Source organism: Arachis stenosperma, chromosome 6, assembly GCF_014773155.1.
Source record: "Arachis stenosperma cultivar V10309 chromosome 6, arast.V10309.gnm1.PFL2, whole genome shotgun sequence".
Taxonomy (NCBI): Eukaryota; Viridiplantae; Streptophyta; class Magnoliopsida; order Fabales; family Fabaceae; genus Arachis; species Arachis stenosperma.
In genome coordinates this window covers 13945932-13967275 of record NC_080382.1, presented here as the reverse complement: position 1 = coordinate 13967275, position 21344 = coordinate 13945932, and the positions used below count along the sequence as shown (strand labels likewise).

General features: G+C 33.3%; 2 protein-coding genes across 3 annotated transcripts; both read left to right on the top strand.

The window, feature by feature from the left end:
* The first annotated feature begins 12398 nt into the window (after positions 1 to 12398).
* Positions 12399 to 16045, top strand: LOC130936725 (DNA repair protein recA homolog 2, mitochondrial-like). Of its 2 annotated transcripts, none has more exons than XM_057866865.1 (8): positions 12399 to 12669; positions 13299 to 13359; positions 13589 to 13812; positions 14077 to 14164; positions 14360 to 14532; positions 14703 to 14849; positions 14953 to 15087; positions 15334 to 16044. In XM_057866865.1, exons 1-8 carry the CDS (start codon positions 12601 to 12603, stop codon positions 15610 to 15612), a joined length of 1176 nt encoding a protein of 391 aa, XP_057722848.1. In that variant the 5' UTR covers positions 12399 to 12600; the 3' UTR covers positions 15613 to 16044. The 2 variants fall into 2 exon arrangements, with proteins under 2 accessions (XP_057722848.1, XP_057722849.1); XM_057866866.1 differs by having other exon boundaries at positions 12400 to 12669; positions 13084 to 13359; positions 15334 to 16045.
* A 1654-nt stretch (positions 16046 to 17699) lies between these two features.
* On the top strand, positions 17700 to 20278 carry LOC130936262 (glucan endo-1,3-beta-glucosidase-like). Its single transcript, XM_057866309.1, has 3 exons — positions 17700 to 17954; positions 18832 to 19315; positions 19499 to 20278. The coding sequence occupies exons 1-3, from the start codon at positions 17858 to 17860 to the stop codon at positions 19971 to 19973; spliced, it is 1056 nt and encodes a 351-aa protein (XP_057722292.1). The 5' UTR covers positions 17700 to 17857; the 3' UTR covers positions 19974 to 20278.
* The last annotated feature ends 1066 nt before the right edge of the window (positions 20279 to 21344 follow it).

The following is a 21344-nucleotide window of genomic DNA, read 5'->3' as shown; positions in this document are numbered from 1 at the left end:
GCAGCTGCACAAGCAGAGAAAATTTTGATATAGGTGAGTTAAATTAAATTAGAAAGAAATTAAATTAAATTTACAACTTAAAGCATATTGCCAAGTTGTTTTAATGATGCATGTGCTTTGAATTTTGAACTTTGAATGACTTAATGAGGACCAAATGTGTGAATTATTTTACTATGATTGACAGTAAAAGATTAGTGGTTGAAATTTTAATGTTGATTGACTTATTAAACTTATGCCCCATATTCATTACTAACATGTTTATTTCTTTTGCTAGCAGGATAGCAGGAGGACATGATGTGAAGAAAATATATATGTTCTAAGCAAATATAAGATGGGATGTGTCTTATAATGATTTTGGTTATCTAAATGTATTATTTTGATGTGTACTTTACATTTTAATAAGAGACTTTATCCAATATTACATGTAACGGATAAATTACACCCTATTTTGATTAGTGTTGTAATGGATATCTAGTATTTAATGAAACTTTTATCATTTAGATTTACTGAATTTCTCATTCCTAGATTTATTTGTGTTTATCATCATTTTGGAATGTGATTATGCTTTAAAAAAATAAATCTCATAAAATAAAACAAGCTGCGGTCACGATAAAAACTGTGACCATAGATAAGCTATGGCCATGGTGAAAACAGTGACCATAAATAAGGCTATGGTCACGGCAAAAAACTGTGACCATAGATAAGGCTATGGTCACGGTTTTAAGAAGGGGTGACCATAGATAAGCTATAGCCACGGTGAAAACCGTGACCATAGATAAGGCTATGGTCACGGTTTTAAGTCGGGGTGACCATAGAGGCTATGGTCACGGTGAAAAACTGGCTATGGTCACAGTTTTAGGTAGGGTGACTATAGAGGCTACCATAGATAAGGCTACGGTCACGATTTTAGGAAAGGGTGACCATAGATGCTATGGTCACGGTCAAAACCGTGACCATAGATAAGGCTATGGTCACGGTTTTAGGGAGGGGTGACCATAGACGCTAAATCGTGACCATAGATAAGGCTATGGTCACGGTTTTTACGCGTGATCATAAATTAACATATGGTCACGGTGAAAAAACGTGGTCTAAAGTGTCAGAATTTGAAAATTGAAACCGTGACTATAGAAACCGTGATCATAGATAAAAAAATCGTGACCATAGACCTATGGCCACGAGAGAATAGGCCATGGTAAAAAACCGTGACCATAGATCTATGGTCACTCTTTTTACTAGCTATGGTCAAGGTTTTTTGCCGTGACCATAGGTCTTTTTTTGTAGTGATACTGCCCTTCATCTCACCCATCTCCGGTAGCGACGTGAACGTACGAACAAGTCACTCGTCCTTGCGTCCTCCCTCACCCCGGCATCAGTCGGCGTTGCATCCTCTTCCTCTACCATTATTGTCCTTGCACGAGGCGTGAACGTACGAACGAGTCACTCGCCCCTACGTCCTCCCTCACTCCGGCATTAGTCGACGTTCCATCCTCTGCCCCCACCATTGATGCACCTGCACGACGTGCCGAACATGCTGTCCACGAAGCAACCGTCCATATTACGCTTCCGCGATCGCATCACCTTTGCCACTATCGTCTTCTTCGTCACGCCGTTCCTCCTTTACCACCGTCATCCTCACCGCCACGTGCAACCCCCTCCTCGTGGAGTTGCCGCTGTTGCATCGCGCCGTTAGTTGCGATGCTCAGAATGGTGCGGTGGTTCGCGTCTGTGCCGCTGCCGCGGCCTCCACCCTGACGATTCTGGGTAGTGCCGGTGCCCTCCGCAACAAAACTCCGTTGCCACAATGCGCGCTTTGCATGCGCAATTTTCTCTTTCGCAGGACCACCACGGCACCCTCTCCCTTGCGATATACATTGCCGCCGTCCATCGCAGCGCGCTCCCTCTATCGGTTTCCGCCTTTTCAATCCGATAAAAGATACCTCCACTAAAAGACACATGTATAAGGAGACACATCAAGAAAATACATCCATAAAGATACTTCTATTAGACACGATTATAAAAAAACACAACCATAAAAAAGACACTTTCATTAAAAATTCGATGTAGTGGTGACGGTGACCTTCATGTGGAGCCACAATGGAGGCACTAAGGACATTGGTAGTTAAAAAAATAGGAGGAAGTGGTAAAATATAATTTTGAATTATGATAAATTTGAGTAATTGAGGTGTATTTTTTTTTATTTGATGGGCTTTGGAGTTTAGCCTAACAAAATTTGACAGGAGTTGGTAGAATCCTTCTTGGTTACATAGCAGGATTGAAAAGTTTACACAGGTTGCTACGCATAATTATTTTTTTTCATTTTGTTAGGTAAACAATGACTTTTGTGAACAATGTGAACAATGGGTTTTAGAATTAGTCCAATAAAATAAAAAAACACTCCACTTTCAAATTATCCCTAAACTCTAACATTAAGATAATCATCCGCACACCTAATGAATTGAACATCCACACATTATTAATTGTGCATGAATAAACCAAATTAAAAAGAATAACTATCCAATTAAAAATAATGAACATAATCATCTACATACTTATTGAATTGAATATCTGACATATCCATTGTTTATATTGTTTAATATTATTCTCATTATATATTTATATTTTTCCTTATTTTTTATTACATAAAAGCTCAATTAATTGTGTAAAACTACAAATGAATTCAGTTCGAACTATATACTCTTTTAGAAAACACTAATAAAAAAAATTAATTATGTTGGAAAGAGATTTATATTTTTTTAGACCAAATGTATGTTAAAAGATAAAAATTAATCTACAATTATCTTTATATAAAGTTGAGAGTAAACTACCATTTCTACCCACGAAAGTTAAAAACGCTGACATATCTACCCATAAAAAAAGGAAATTACCATTTGTACCCATGAAATATGAATTTCGCATAACAAAATTATCCAAACACTAAAAAATTACTTAAAATCCCTAAGTTACCCTTATCTTCGCCACGCCTCTCGCCAAATCTTCCGTGTCATGTGCTCGCGTCTAGTCTCTGTCTAAGCTCGACTGCTCGCGCCTCTCTCGTCTCCGCGTTTGCTTGAGCAGTGCTTCCTGCTTGTGTCATCGTCGCGCCTCCTTCACCTCTCTCCCTCCTCGCATGCTTGCCGCCGGTGTTCCTGTTCCCTATCCATCATATTCTGTTAGTTCTCCGCACACATAAGGAGAAGAACTGCCGCAATGCTGCCAGCTTGTCCACATCACATTCTAGCTCTTTCTCCTTCATACTCGACTCATTGGAAGACCACCAAAGGTTACCTAACTTTTCTTGCTTACTTTTTTGTTTTCAATCTGTTGTTCATAAAAAATGTGATTTGCTTAATTTAATTTTCAGTCTCGTTACACATTTAAATTTTTTCTGCAAGTAAGTCCAACTAAATTAATTTAAATCTAACAAAAAATAATTTTATTTTTGTGAGCGTGTTCCAACTTCCAGGGACATTACATACTTTTTCTTCGTGTTCTTTTTTTTCTTTGGGCTCTTTTTTTCTCTCTACATGTAGTTGCTGCATTTTTTTCTCTTCATTTTTCTAATAATTTTTTGCAGTATTATGTATGTTTTTTTATTGTTTAATTTTTTTATTCTTTTTAAAAGGATAAAACAAGAATAATTATAGGAGTGTTAGATAAGAAAAGAAGAAGATGATGATAACAAAAAAAATGATGAGAAATTTTGAATTATTTAGAATTTATTAAAAAATAACATTAAAATTTCTTAACAATAACACTGAAATTTGTTAATTTTAATACCGAGATTTAACTATAAAATACAATTTCTTTAACGCTGCATTTCTTTTTTCTTATGATGATGATGATAGGCGGAGGAGGCTTACTTTTATTTTAAGAGTATTGTTTCTCATATTAGATTTGAATAGATATGTATTACAATCTTATTTAATTGAATAAATGTAAAAAGTAAATTGCATACTAAAAGATCATAAGATAGCACCGAAATTACTTGAATGAACATGCTTGTACTATATTGTAATCTTATTTAGTTGATGTTCTAATCTTGCTAAATAATCATGATAATCAAGATAACAAAGAATAAAAGGAGGAGAAGGAGGAGTAGTTTTGAATTGTTATTTTTATTTTTTTGTGAATATTGCTTCTCATATTAGACTTAAATGAACATGTATTACAATCTTATTTAATTGAATGAATGTAAAAAGTAAATTGCATACTAAAAGATCACAAGATAACACAAAAATTACTTGAATGAACATATTTGTACTATATTAGAATCTTATTTAGTCGAATGAATGTAGGTTCATACTTATTGAATTGAATTCTTGCCAGAAACAAAAAAAATGAAATTTCTTAATTTTGACACCGAAAAATTAATACAAAACACATAATTTTTTTAATATTTATTTTTTTTCTGTTACTCTTACTTATTTTAAGAGCTTTACTTCTCAGTTAGGCTTGAATGTGTATTTATTGGATTGAAATCTTATATGTGCAAAAATTTAAAAAAATGAAGGAGGAAAAGAAACATTGTCATTTACGTATAAGAAAAAACGACAACGATAACGATAATAATGATGGAGGAGGAGGAAAAGGAAGGAGGAGAATAAATTCAAATGAGAAGGAAGGAGGAGGAAGTGGAAGAGGTGGTGGAGATGGTGTTAACGATGATGATAATAACAAAAAAAAGATGAGAAAAAAAGGAGGAGAATAAGAAGAGGCAGTAGCAGTAGCGATAACAATAACGATGATGATGATGATAGAGGAGGAGGAAAAGGAAGGAAGAGAATAAATTCAAATGAGAAAGAAAGGAAGAGGAAAAGAATGAGGTGGTAGAGGTGGTGATAACGACAATAACAAAAGGGGAAGATGAGAAAAAAAAAAGGAGAATAAGAAGAGGCACTAGTAGCAACGATGTACAAGAAGAAACACATTATAACAACTTAGTTGAAGATGGTTAGATAAATGATTTAGATGTAAAACTTTTCTGTTAATTTTTAATATGGTTAAAATGATTTAGTTAAAAATAATTAGTTAATTGTGTATGTTTGTGAGTTCTGTGTTAGGAAATTATTTAATTTCCTAACTTATTTGTGGGCAATACATATATCAATTATAATCACAAATGATGCTATTTCAAATTAAATGACTTATATAATGATGATCTCATTTATTGTTATAAATGCTAATTGAATAAGTCATTATTACTTTTGATTTGGAATTAAATGAGAATAAAACCGGATATTATCTTTTGTTCCTTACATAATTATCTTTTTGAATTTTAGATATATTATCTTTTGGGCTTTAGATACTATTTTATTTGGGCTTAAGGGTTTAATGGGTGCCATGCTCAAATATAAATAGACCTTCAGGGTTTCGGTCCCCAATATACCAAAGCCGCCTTTGTTGCTCTTTCCCCATCAAAAGAGTTGCAGTACAGCCTCCTAGGAATACAGAAGGCTTTGGTTGAGGAAGATCGAAAGAACTACAAGATCCAAACTCTTCCGATCGTATGATTCATATTTATGAATTCAGGTACGCTTCCGCATTATGTTATATTTTTTTTTGGTGATTCAATATGGATGATTTGGGTTATTAAAATTAATTTATTCCAACAAGTGGTATCAGAGCCATCCATAATTTAGTCATCAAAAATATTTAATTTTATTTCATTCGGTCAATATATATATATACATACGCACAGTTTACATCACATACAAAATCGCTGCGCGCTTCGTGAAATTGTTTTCAGCGTCGTGCGTCACGTATATATATGAATTTAGTATTGTTCCGATCCACAAGGCATATCATTGTGGCCATTTGGATTGCTTTTAGAGTTTCGGCCATTTATAACTTTATACATATATATATGCATTATTCGATTTTTATTTTTCTATTATCGATTCAATATATATATATATGTATGTTGTTTACGATATAAATTGTTGCACGCATATATATGAAGTTGTTTGAGTTTGTATGTGTGCGTCACTGTATATATATGGATATGCCCTCCTGTGTTCTTTACATTATGACAATGCATATAAAGGAATATAAAGGAATATATATTTATGTTCCTTAATCAATATATGTGTGTATTATGTATATATGATTGTGCCTATATATATATGAGTTTGGCATTGTTTCAGATTACATGTTATTACTGCCATTTAGATTGCTTTATATATATATACTTTCGGCTGCTTAGATATATATTTTTTACCGTATCGAACTTTTTTTTTATATAGTAATTGATTTATTCTGAAACATTAGCACAAAAAAAAATTTTTTTTTTAATTGTTACACGAGGAAACTAGTAACAATTTGGATTATTATACCCATCTATTATAAAGATTTGATTTTGGAATAAATTGATTGAATATTATGCTGCCAAAGTAGCCTCTTTTGTGAAAATTGATTTATTCAAAACATTAGAAATATGGTGATATGTAATTCATGCGAATATTGGTCGGCCCAAAGGAAGGCCTATATTTGGCCGAATTACATACACATATTAATGGTAAATAAATATTTGGGTAACTGATTAAGAATAAAGTAATACTTATTATTTATGCGAACAATAATCGGCCCAAAGGAAGTTTATTGTTTGGCCAAATAATAAGCATTGCACACTTTTGTTTATTTTCTATTAATTATGCGGTCAATAGTCGGCCCAAAGGAAGGTTATTGTTTGGCCAATTAATAGAAAATATATGCGGTAATAAATAGGTTGCGAAGTTTAAGTTTCCATGTGCGCATTAAGTCGGTCCAAAGAAAGGCTTAATGTGTGACAGGAATTTTGACAATATTTGATTACTGCAATGAGAGTATCACTTACAGTTAATTTTTCTATCCAAAGATTGAAAATTAATGTTGTGCTAGATATCTCAATATGGATTTTTTACCCATTAATTAACTAATGTTTACTGCATGTTTATTTGTTCTAATCCAGAAACTATGGCTTCAGCTACCAATGTTTCTGCACAAATTAGCAGTATTCCTATGCTGAGTGGTTCAAACTTTAAAGTTTGGAAGGATACCGTGGAGATTATCCTCGGTTGTATGGATCTAGACACAGCTCTTCGAGAGGAGAAACCCACTTCCACTCCGGAAAATCTCAATGAGGTTAAAATAGAGAAGTGGGAGAGATCCAATCGAATGAGCATTATGATCATGAAACGGTCAATTCCTGAGGCGTTTTGGGGCTCAATTACTGAGGATAAAGATGCCAAAAAGTTCCTAAAAGATGTTGAAAAATTCTTTACTAAGAATGAAAAAGCGGAGGCAAGTAGTCTTTTGAGCAAACTTGTCTCCATGAGGTATAAAGGTACAGGGAACATAAGGGAGTACATTATGGAAATGTCTCATCTTGCTTCAAAGTTGAAAGCACTAAAGTTAGAGTTGTCTGAAGACTTACTCGTGCATTTCATTTTGATTTCCCTTCCTACACACTTTGGGCAATTCAAAGTGAGTTATAACACTCTGAAGGACACTTGGTCCTTAAATGAGCTTATATCTCACTGTGTGCAAGAAGAAGAGAGGCTACAGCAAGATAAGACTGAAAGTGCTCACATGGCTTCATCTTCTCAGTATAAAAGAAAGCGTGATACTACTGCGGATATACCTTCTCAGCAGAAAAAAGGCTAAGAAACAGGATCAAGTTTCAACCTGTTTCTTCTGTAAGAAGGCGGGACACATGAAGAAGGATTGTACCAAATATGCCACTTGGCGTGTAAAGAAGGGGTTGCCTGTGGAGCCGACCGCCAAGTGATGCTGAAAGATACATCTATGTGGCAGACGGCAATATAGTTGCAAGTCGAAGCTATAGGAACCTTTAGATTATGTTCCACGAGTGGATTTTATTTGGATTTATTAGAGACATTTTATGTACCGTCATTTAGACGAAATTTGGTTTCTGTTTCTCGTTTGGACAAATCAGGTTATTTTTGTTCATTTGGAGACAATAAAGTTAGTCTCTTTTATAATTCGAATAATATTTATTCTGGTCATTTGGTGGATAATCTATATAGGCTTGACTTAAAATAATAAATATTGCAAACGGGTACAAAACAAAAACTAAATGAGAATTCGGCATCATTATGGCACAAACGCCTATGTCACATCTCTAAACAGAGAATTCAGAGGTTTGTGTCGGATGGAATTCTTGGACCCCTAAAATTGGCGGACTTTGAAGTCTGCATTGAGTGCATAAAGGGGAAAAGGACAAACGAAAGGAAATTAGGTGCCGAGAGAGCTAAAGATGTCTTAGAACTAATACATACCGATATATGTGGCCCATTCTCTACTGTCTCTTGGAATGGACAACGGTACTTTATTACGTTCATAGATGATTACTCTCGTTATGGGTATCTATATTTAATTCATGAAAAGTCCTAAGCCTTGGATGTTTTCAAGTCTTTCAAAGCTGAAGTTGAACTTCAACTTGGAAAGAAAATTAAAGCTGTCAAATCTGATCGTGGTGGTGAATACTACAGAAGATATGACGGTTCAGGTGAGCAACATCCCGGGCCTTTTGCTCTTTTCCTAGAGGAGTGTGGTATTGTTCCGCAATACACCATGCCAGGCAAACCTAGCATGAATGGTGTTGCAGAGCGAAGGAACCGAACTCTTAAAGACATGGTGAGAAGTATGATTAGTCATTCTTTCTTACCTGAATCACTCTGGAGAGAAGCATTAAAGACCGCAGTGTACATCCTTAATAGGGTGCCAAGCAAAGCAATTAACAAAACCCCATATGAAATTTGGACTGGAAAAAGGCCCAGTATAAAGCATCTACATATTTGGAGATGTCCAGCTGAGGCGCGACCTTATAGGCCGCATGAAAGAAAATTGGACTCAAGGGCAATTAGTTGCTACTTTGTTGGTTACGCTGAGCACTCACGGGGGTACAAGTTTTACAATCCTGCATCAAGGTCTATTTTGAAACAGGAAATACGAGATTTCTTGAGGATGTTGAGTTTGGGGGGAAGGAGATACTAGAAATGTTACTTTTGATGAGGATTCTGTAACTGACAATGATCAGGTCTTTGTACCTATTATTGTTCAAGACACAGTTATAGTACAAGAGCACAATGAAAATCCTACTGTAGATCCAGTTACAGTACAAGAGAACAATGAGAATATCGTTGTTGCTCAAGATACTGCTACAGCACAGTAAAATAATGAGAATCCTCCTCAATCCCAATCCATACAGCAAGCTCAACAACCTCAAGAAGTGTCATTAAGGAGATCTAATAGAGAAAAGAGAAAATCCATCTATGATCTCAAACAAGCTTCCCGTTAATGGTATCACGAGTTTCATCAAGTTATTACCTCATATGGTTTTGAGGTAAATATTATAGATAAATGTGTATACCGCAAGTTCAGTGGGAGTAAATATATCCTTTTGGTCTTAGATGTTGATGACATTCTACTTACTAGTAACGATATAGGCTTGTTGCATGAAACTAAGAAATTTCTATCGAACAAATTCGAAATGAAAGATCTTGGTGATGCCTCTTTTGTATTAGGAATCGAGATACTAAGAGATCGTTCTCAAGGTATTCTTGGATTATCACAAAAGAACTATATCGAAAAGATTTTAAGTAGATATGGCATGAAAAATTGTAGACCAATGGACACACCCGTAGCTAAAGGAGACAAGTTCAGTCTCAAACAATGCCCTAAAAATGATCTTGAGAGGACAGCAATGCATGATAAGCCTTATGCATTAGCACTAGGGAATTTAATGTATGCTCAAGTCTACATACATCCTGATATATCATTTATAGTGAGAGTGTTAGGTAGATACTTGAGCAATCCGGATATGGATCATTGGATAGTTGTTAAACGCATAATGCGTTATCTAAAGAGAACAAAGGATTACATGCTTATTTATCGGAGATCAGGAAATTTGGAGATCATTAGGTACTCTGATTCCGATTTCATGGCATATGGTTGCGAAACTTTGTCACTAAGCTTCATATAGTAGATGACATTGAAAGGGCCATTAAAGATATTTTGTGACAATAAGTCAGTAAGTACTATACTCCAATAACAATAAGAGCTTGACAAAATCAAAGCATATAGACATCAAGTTTCTTAGTTGTCAAGGAGAAAGTTTAAAGAAAAACAGATTTCCATAGGACATATGGAAACAGAGTATATGCTAGCAGACCCATTACCAAGGGATTGAACCCTAAAGTTTTTCATGAGCACACTGCTCGGATGGGTGTCAATATTTATGATGCCTTGGTTTAGTGGGAGTTTATTTCATGCTATATGTCCTATGACAGATATTGAGTTATTTTCTGCAGAATTAAGTTGATGGTTTATTTCATGTTATATGAAATGTTCATTTTGCAATATTTGTATTGTGTTTGATCTCAATAAAGTTGGACCAGCTGGAAATAGACATGCATGAGATCACTTGGCATGTAATTTCCATATTACTCATCCAAATTTGATCTATGTCGTTAAGTATATTAGGATGGTGATTGGCGTGGTTTAGTCACGGCATTTAATGTGATAAAAGCTGCGGTAGTTCCATATCTAATGTATGAGACGGACCAGATTGTTAAAGTAATGAAAGAAATAGCATTCAGATGCGCGCATAAAGTTTATAAAATGTGATTATGTCAAGAAAGAATATATGTATAGCCCAAGTGGGAGATTGTTAGGAAATTATTTAATTTCCTAACTTATTTGTGGGCAATACATATATCAATTATAATCACAAATGATGCTATTTCAAATTAAATGACTTATATAATGATGATCTCATTTATTGTTATAAATGCTAATTGAATAAGTCATTATTACTTTTGATTTGGAATTAAATGAGAATAAAACCGGATATTATCTTTTGTTCCTTAGATAATTATCTTTTTGGATTTTAGATATATTATCTTTTGGGCTTTAGATACTATTTTATTTGGGCTTAAGGGTTTAATGGGTGCCATGCTCAAATATAAATAGACCTTCAGGGTTTCGGTCCCCAATATACCAAAGCCGCCTTTGTTGCTCTTTCCACATCAAAAGAGTTGCAGTACAGCCTCCTAGGAATACAGAAGGCTTTGGTTGAGGAAGATCGAAAGAACTACAAGATCCAAACTCTTCCGATCGTATGATTCATATTTATGAATTCAGGTACGCTTTCGCATTATGTTATATTTTTTTTTGGTGATTCAATATGGATGATTTGGGTTATTAAAATTAATTTATTCCAACATTCTGATATCTTTGCTTAGTTATGAATTTACGGGAAAACTTGAATTTGTTGAACAAAAAATTTGTTAATTACTAATTTAATTATCTGCTTATTGCTGATTTAATGTTGGTTTGCTAATTTTAAATTTGGAAAGAAAATGTTTGGAGATTGGTATTTACTTTATGGTTATGATATTATGATTCTATTAATAAAAATAAGGGTAAAATATATTTTTTGTTCCTCAAAAATTTTAAAAATATCCATAAATTTTATTTTGTTTTAATTTTGATTCAAAATTTTTTTATTTGTATCAAATATATCATTAACGGCTAAATTTTCAAAAAATTTTAAGACCAATCTAATAATAATGCATGAAAAGTACGCTTGATTTGCTTGTATTGAGAATTGTTCTTATGAAATTATTGTTGAATTGATTTTAAATTTTTTGAAAAATTAGCCGTCAGAAGTATATTTGATGCAAATAAAAAACTTTTTAGACAAAATTAAAATAAAATAAAATTTGAGAATACTTTTAAAACTTTTGTCAAACTTTAGAGATAAAAAATATACTTTATCCTAAAAATAATAAAGACGTACCTTATTTTCAATTTTAATTTTGAGAGTCTTAAAATTATCATTGTTAGAATTGATTGTTAATTACTAATAGACACTTAACGAATTTGGGTTGATCTAGTTCACTTGTCCGCTTAAATAAGTGTTGGGTTCGAATCTTGCCTTGTGCATGCAGCAATCCATTGGCTAGCGACAGACTCTTAAATGGAACTCAGATCCGCGACGAATTAGTCCTTAACCTGTCGGGTTGGGGAATACCGTGAAAGCTAAAAAAAATTACTAATAGATAGTTAAAATTAGTTATTAATAAATTATGAGTAATTATTAGTTGCTTGATTAGAATTGATTATTAATTATTAATTATCTAATTAATTGTTATATTATTGTGTTAAATTAAAATATTATTATAATATTAATTAATAATATGTTTATTTTTATATTAGTTATTTTAAAAATTAAGACAGTATTATTGTTAAAATGTAAAAAAAAAAATATAGAATGTAAAATTTAATTTTAGATTTTTTTAAAATTATTTTATATTTTTATTTAAGTTAGATTAACCGATTCAAGTAGTATTCAACTGGTAACTTACCGATTAAACGAGTAAATATGACGGGTTGGATCACCGGTATAAATGAAAAAGGAGGAACAGGGCATCTCCGAAACTAAAATTGGGAGGGAAAGATGCGCGGCGCAACTCAACTGAAAAGCAACATCAGTCGCAAGTCACAACCATCAACGCCACGACGGTGATGTTGCTGTTGTCTTGCGGAGTCGCTAACTCTCTTTGACCTCTGCAAATTGAGCTTCTTGTTTCTTCAACAATGGCATTTCTAACTCGCCTCCATTCCTTCGCAAGGCCCTGCTCCTCTCTCCTCTCCACCTCGCGCCAGGTCTCTCTCTCTAACACAAAACTACTGAAACTTCCTAGAAAGGTAGTACTATTAGGTTACTAGGGTTGCCAAACCTATCTCCTACTTGCAATAGCTACTATTGAAGGTTGTAGTTCATTAATCTACTTTTTTTTTTAACGATTAATATCAAATTAGGGGCAGATGTTGTAATTTTAATTTCATAATTTTGTTAACTTTAGTTCGGTTCGATTGAAGGTTGAACTTTTAGTTTAGTTTGAGTTTGAGCAGGTATGCATGAAGGTATAAATTATTATCATAGCATTATAGTCAACGTTTATGTATAGTTCCTTTGGTAGTGATGTATGTTTTTTAAGGGCATTGAAATTACCTCAAAATGTGATCATTATAGTCCATTAGTCTAACCAAATGAACCGATTAGTGCATATTGAACAGGAAATGTGGCCTCTTCTTCATCTTATTTTATGAAAAGTAAGAGCATTTCAGGAATTGATTCTGATCAAGCAACACACATGAAATACTTGTCTCAGGGAAGTGCTAGCACATAGGTTTCGTAGTTTGTCATGTAGATGTGTTTGGTAGCCATTTCATGTAAATCATAGCTGTTCATTTTCATCTTATTTTATGACAAGTTATCACTTTTTCCCCAGAGTGGAGGTAGAGCAATAATGACCAAGATTGGCATGAACATGTGCTCGCTTTCTCCAGCTGGTATTGGTTCCTGTGTCTCTTAATGCTCCGTGTGTATGTTTTGTCATCAATTCCTGCTGGCCTTCTTTTGTGATCATTATTCTCTTTCCTTTTGTGTGTGATTTATATATGTATCTGTAATTCTGTATTCAAGTTTGTTCGCCTTTTTCGCTGTTATTTTAAATACTAACTGCTTATATTTAAAAATAATCGTGAGTAATGTGTTAATTATTTTGGAAACATGTGATAGTTTCAACTGAAGCCTCAGATTTAGAATTTGAAGTGATCCATGATGATGTCAAAGCAACAGAAAAAGATGATGCACTTCGCTTGGCTGTCTCACAGCTTGCTAATGAGTTTAGTGAGGAATCAATGTTATCTTTGCAGAAGTTTTTTGGTGTGCGCCGCGCTCAAGTGATATCTACAGGCTCCCTGAAGCTTGACATAGCTCTTGGAATGGGAGGATTGCCAAAGGTGACATTAGTGCAGCCACTAGTTAGACATAGCCACAAAGATAGGAATTTGTATTACGTTTTGCAGTTTGATGGTTGTTGACACATGTTGTCAAATGCTCTGGTGTTCCCTTCTTTTGCTTAAATGTTAGTCATATAGCTTTAGCATCTCACTCAGCTAGTTCGTTTTCTGTGTTAGCAAGCTCATATTCTGAGAACTCCACCTCTGGCATCCTATTATATATTCATGAGGTTTCCTAATTTCTATTACGTTTTAACACGTTAGGGTAGGATTGTTGAAATTTATGGACGAGAAGCAGCTGGCAAGACAACACTTGCACTTCAAGTTATTAAAGAAGCTCAAAAGCATGGAGGTGTGTACAAAGATTGGTGATAGATGATATTTTGACAAAGAAGTTCTTCATGTGTTTGAGTTCAAAATATGAATACACTTTATTAGAGTTGAAATATTGGTGTCATTAGTAAGTGATTATAGGCAATCAATAATAAATAATTAATTCTTGGAGCACACTGGAGAAAATGATTTTCTCTGTATATTCTGTTGGCAGGATATTGTGCATATCTTGATGTAGAGAATGCATTGGACGCTTCACTTGTGGAATCAATAGGTGTGAATACCGGAAAACTTCTTGTCTCACATCCAGACTGTGCCGAAAATGTGTTGAGCATGGTTGATACATTAACGAAAAGTGGAGCTGTAGATGTGATTGTGGTTGATAGTGTAAGTATATATTTATAACTAGCGAGGATTTGGTAGAGCAAAAATTTGTCTCATACTAAATTTGTCCACAAACAAACCTTCATCCAAGTATTTGTCTAGCTTTTGATCATTTCCTCTTTGGTTCTGTTTCTTATATGATTATAACTTATACGATGGCTTTGTTGTCCCAGGTTGCTGCCCTTCTACCCAAGCGTGAACTTGATCAGTTAGGTGTTAGCACCAAACTAGATTTACAACCCCGACTGATGACCCAAGCACTGCGGAAAATTCAGTATTCATTATCACATTCACAAACTCTTATCATTTTTGTTAATCAGGTTGAAACCATACTACTTGATCAATTTCAAACCTCACTATTTGAATTTCTTTTTGTAATATATTTACGATTCACTGGCTTTATCATTCCATCTTCGTACACAGATTAGATTTAGTCCAAAATCAGCTAAGGGATGTGGACCTGCAGAAGAGGTAACTTGTGGTGGAAATGCTTTGAGATTCTATGCTGCTGTTCGATTGAGACTTTCGAGAATGGGATTGATCAAAACTGATGATAAGGTAATTTCTACTTGAATGTACTGTTAGTTAGGGTTATGACATATGACAGATGGCGTATAATAAATTATTTAATCTCCTGATGAAAACTTTACAACCTCGCCACCTTTATTTTATGATTTATATTAGTATATTACTTGTTTAATGCCATTTAGTAAAATTTAGAAAGAAATTTCACCTTTTCATCCCAAGAACCTTTCTCTTATTGTTTAATTCTTTTGCTCTCCCTTGTGTCATCCGGTACTTTAGGTGGAGGGTCTTCGGGTCTGTGTGCAAGTGGCGAAAAATAAACTAGCACCAGCAGCACTCAAAAAGGCTGAACTAGGCATCAAGTTTGGAGGAGGCTTTTGCCACGAAGCAGAGGTCTTAGATTTGGCTTGTGAACATGGAATGATTGTAAAAGACGAGGAAAGCTACCTTATAGAAGGAAATACTTTCGATACTAGAAAAGCGGCCGAAGTGTATTTGGCGGAGGATGACAGGGTCTTTGACAAGTTGGTAATGGACTTGAGAAGGCTATATTTTTGAAAATTCAGGCAGACATTCAAAGATGGCGCTTACCATAAACTTGTTCAGTCAGAATTTAGAAGGCCTAAACTCTTTCCATGTTGTGTTTGCATACTGTATACTCATGCGATTGAACTTCGAAAAAGTCAAGTATTGCCTTGAATGAGCATCACCCATCTAGCAGAGGAGTATAAGGCAATTTAAGTTGCAGGAATTTTCAGCTGCAAGTATTGATCCCTTTAGATCTAACATGTAGCAAAATTTGATATTTATTGTTGTATTCATTTGTTAGCAGAACATGATAAGCTGCACTGTAAATTATGAAGTGTGCCTTTTCCTTGTACCAAATTCTCAGTGGATCCAACCAAAAGAATCATAAAGGTTGATTCTTGGAATCTTGTGGGTGTATTTCATGAATCTGTTTTTCTCGTTTTCCCTGTCATTGAGGGCTTTTAACTGTTTAGATTCGACCTAAGGATCCGGGAATAGATTTTATAACTAGCACTCTTGCAGTGAAAAATAAATACATAGTTAAAATAAAAAGTTATTGGTGTTCATTTAAGTAAAATTATATCATTCTTATGGTGTTTTAGGTTTAAGAAAAGATTTAGCAAGACATTGGACATGCACATCTATCGTTTTTCCTAACAAAGACCTACAAATTAAGTCTGGAAAAAAGAAAAAGAAAAAGACAAGATAACTTCATAACTTTCTTTGAATGAAAATGGTAGTCAGTTTAATACGAATTCCACTACCTTATAAGAAAACAACTGTGGATCTATTGCTTCTGGAAAAGGTGGAAATATCTATCTCCATTTAGTTCTTGATTTGATAATGCAATGTAAATTGGAATTATTGCAAGTGGTTCTTGAATATAATAATAATAATGTTACCCCACTTCTTGTGGAATAATAACAAATATTTTTGATTCGGTATAAGTGACTCTTGACTTTAGAAACCCAATACGATAACAATACTAATACTGTATTTCCAATAGAACATGAATTTGGATAATGATATGCTTAATACTATGTGCTATGAAAGTGGATTCTTAGTTTCTTACTTTCATGAATAGCAGCACAAAAATCAAGTCTAATTCGCCATCAAAAGGAAACCTTCTCTATCTTCCCATGATCACTCTATTAACCAATTTTTACAATAGTATATGAAAGAATAAGAGAGAAACAATTAAGAAAATACATCGTGTATTGAAACTAAAGAATAAAATTTCAAGACACAACCTTAAAAATAACTTATCTTCCATCTACAAATTTTCTTTTTGTATTGGAATTTAAATAAAAATACTGAAATGAAAATTTTATATAAAAGAAAAATCTTATAATATAAAAGCAAAGAAAGACACTCTAATAGCCAAGAGACTTGTGCCATTAAATGAAACCAAATATTAATGAAAAATGAAAATGCAAATGAAGCCAAGTTTAGCATTACGTCACCCATTTTCTATGTCCATGTTTCTTTCTTCCTTGTTACTTGTTAGAGAATACTGCCTTACCATTACAGGCAGATTAAATGAATCAAAAACATCTTCCTACAAGTGGACACTCATATGTACAATGAATAAATTCATACAAAATTTCATTTATTTTTATTGGAAAAAATTTCATTTATTTTTAGTGAACGTACAGTTTTTATTACTAAATATAATAATTTAATTTTCATGCATCGTCATAATATAAACAAATTTTATACGTATATATCATTACATAAATAATTATTAAAAAAACGAATATAATTAAACAAGTGACAATACATTAAAATTAAACTTTAAATACAATATAAATTTTATATAAGAATAATCATTTAATAATAAAAAATATGTACAAGTGGAAATGGAAGAAATTATTAGGTATAGCTAGAATGTGAGTACCATCCAAAAGGAAAGAGTGGGTGGGTTTCTCATGTGCAGAAGATGATAAAATTAATTTAAGAGCTAGCAAGCAAGACAACCTGTAAGATGTCACTTCAATGGTGAAGAGAGTTTTAATTTTCTTCTTCTTCATCAAGTGGGTGTTTGGTGGTGTTCTCTTGACTTAGCTTGTAGACTTGTAGTCATTGACTTGGTGGAGTATATTGTAGCTAAGAACTATTAATCTAATTTCTATGAACAATTACAAAGGCTTTAATTTGTTAGTTGTTTTTATTGTGTTATGTTATGTCTATATAAACCAACTGCTTTGGATCCTCAATTGCAATATATCCTTGATCTTCTTAGCTTCCTTCAACCATTTTTCCTTTTTTCTTTCAAATGGCTCAGTCCTATTCAACTGTAAAATATTCTTCCATACCTTCTATCATTCTCTACTCATTATTAGTGCTACTAATTTTTGGCACGGCCACAACAGGTTGCTCCATTATTCCTTAATTAATAAGTCTCGTATTTATCTATATTTATATGCCAGCCTCAATATCTTACAGGAATGTGAATGTTGTTGTTATTATTATTATTATTATTTGGTAATAATATATGTATTGGTCCTTATCTAACAATAGAATTGAGTTTACTAGTATATATAAGAAAAGTTCGTTGAAAATAATATTTAAGTTTTTTTCTTTCATTTTTTCTTTCCAAATATATGACCATGTATAACTTCATTATTTTTTTATGATCAAGTTTGTATATGAATTCCATTCCACATATGAGATATATAGCTAGACATACGAGAAATAGAAGTAGATAATAAATTTCAGTCTTTTAAATATTGAGAAATGTTTTCTCTGTCTCTATTTCTGTAATCAAATAAATTTCTATATATCTACCATGATAAGTACTATATTAACATGTGTCTTCATTAGAATACTTATGAATATAATAACTTAAAATTAATTTAATATATTTAAATAAATTACATACTAATCTACATTTTATTTATTATTTTCATGGAAAGACATAGTCACTGTCAATTTTAAAAGATAAAAATTTACATACAATTATTTTTATTTAAAATTTATAATTGAGAATTATTAAATAATAATTTAATTAAATTTATCAAATCATCTAACAATTATTAATTATTGATTTTATGAAAACAAATTATTTATAGTTGAGTCTGTACTTTTTTTTAAAAGCAAGTTAAAAACTCAAGTGCAATTAAGTTCATATGAAGTAAATAATTATTGAATGACAATTTAATCAAACTTATTAAATTATTTAAGTGATTCTCAATTATCAACTGAATGTTTAATGCTCATAAATTGAGGAGTGTGATGTTATGTTTGCAGAAGCAACAGGTGTATGCTATGGAAACATGGGAAGCAACTTGCCATCGGCACAAGAAGTGGTTGCACTCTACAAACAATATAACATTCCAAGGATGCGAATCTACGCTCCAGACCAGAATGTTCTGGAAGCCCTTCGCGGCTCCAATATCGAGCTCTTCATGGACATTCCAAAGGAAAATCTAGCACCCTTAGCAGCCACCCAGGACAACGCCAACCAATGGGTCCAGCAATACGTAAGAAACTATGGAAATGTGAGGTTCAGATACATCTCCGTTGGAAACGAAGTCAAACCAAATGAAATTTATGCGCAGTATGTGGTGCCCGCCATGAACAACATCCAGAATGCTCTAAATGCTGCTGGACTTGGTAACCAGATCAAGGTTTCCAACACCATTGAGACCGGTGCTTTAGGACAATCCTACCCTCCATCGCAGGGTTCCTTTAATGCTAATTACAGAGCCGCATATCTTGATGGTGTCATAAGGTTATTCATTTCTACTTCAATTCTATCTATTTCTCGCTCCTAAAATTTGATAGTTGACTGATATTAAATGATAATTTGTCAAATTTATCAAATTATTTAACAAATTTTAACTATCAACTTTACATAAATTAACTTAAAATGAAGTGAAATTTCATTTAATAATTTTTTGTTATTAACGTGTAGGTTCTTGGTGAATAACCGATCACCGTTGCTTGTGAATGTGTACCCTTACTTTAGCTACTTCTTCAACCAAAGAGACATTCGTCTAGACTACGCACTTTTCACCGCTCCTTCTGCTTTGGTCACCGATGGCTCCCTACATTACCAGAACCTCTTCGATGCAATCGTCGACGCCACGTATTCCGCGTTGGAGAAAGCCGGCGGAGGCTCCCTGGAGATAGTTGTGGCGGAAACTGGATGGCCCTCCGATGGCGGTGTGGCCACTTCACTGGACAACGCAAGGACTTATAACACCAAGTTGGTTGAGCATGTGAAGCTTGGGACTCCAAAGAGGCCTGGCAGACCCATTGAGACCTATGTTTTTGCCATGTTTGATGAGAATAATAAGAACCAGTCACCGCCGCCATATACTTATGAGAAATTTTGGGGGCTCTTCCTTCCAAATAAACAGCCCAAGTACCCTATTAATCTCAATTAGTAATAAATAAGATCCAGAATAATAAGAGTAGTTAACTGAAAGTCATTAATCAAACTTATCAATTTCACTTGAAGTTAACACTTGAGTTTCTGTAATAAGATTCATGATTCCAGAAAAAGTAATATCATATACTCCATGATAATAAAAATGTTTTGCATCTAAGCATTGTTTGTTGTTAATGATAATAATTATAAATATGTATTTATGTTTGGCATGGAATAAGAGAAGTGTATGCTGTTGTCTTATGCAACACTTAAATGGAATGTTTTCTTATGCATAATTAGTAACTTTTTTGTTATATTATATATATGATTTCTTTTTTCAGCGTTGAACCTACCTTCTACAACCGAATTTTCTTAACGTACAAAATAATTAGAGATACAAAATACACAAGTAAAAGAATAATAGTTTGATTTAGCAGAAGATCATTTGGTTATCATGCATTTACGTCATTATTTGCTTAATTATGATTCACTAAATTAAAGCTATCATATTGAAACAAGTAATTAATTAAATGCATAACTTGATGAGGGCGTGTATATGGGTCAAACAACAATATATATCATCTTCCGCCAAAAGAAGGCCGATGATTAACGCATGCATAATGTTCAATATTAATATATAAAAAAATGCTAAGTATCCTTCATTCAAAATTCAGCCTTCTCACTCTTTTAATTTTACATGCACATCACAACGAAGTGATTAATTTTGGAAAAGATTGACCAATATGTGTTTTGATAATTCTCATCCTTAATGGGCTCAGCCCAATACTAAGAGCCTTAAGCCCGAAACTCATAAAAGCATCTAAATTCGCGAAAAACAGAAGGGGGGGGGGGGGGGGGGGGGAAACACATAAACTGCTCAAGGCCTTGGTTTGCACTTTCAATTATGCAAAATATTAGGAATAACTTTAAGATATTTTTCCGTGAAAAAAAATAAAGATATTTTTATTTTTTTTAAAATATTCAAAAGATATATGCATAAAGATATTCAAATTTCTTGCCATACTCAAGGTATTAGAAATTTCATTTCCGGGATAATGAAGATGTTTATTTGGAAAATTATTCTATTTTACTTTTTTTTCCTAATCAATATCAGATGAACGACACTAAACTACTAGTTTTCATGTGTTTTTCTTTTCTTTTTTTTGTTTTGTTTTAAATAGATTTTTATATATGATCAATCTCATTCAATCAATATGAATTAAGGGATTAGTTTTTTTTTAATTAAAGGGAGCTCAACACAATAGGGTAGAGTAATAAAAAAGTGCTACAAAGATCATGAATATTGTAGATACCAATCAATCCCTAATCATTTTTGGCAAGGCCGTCAATAACCAAAGGATTCTCCACCAATCCATTCCTCAGCATA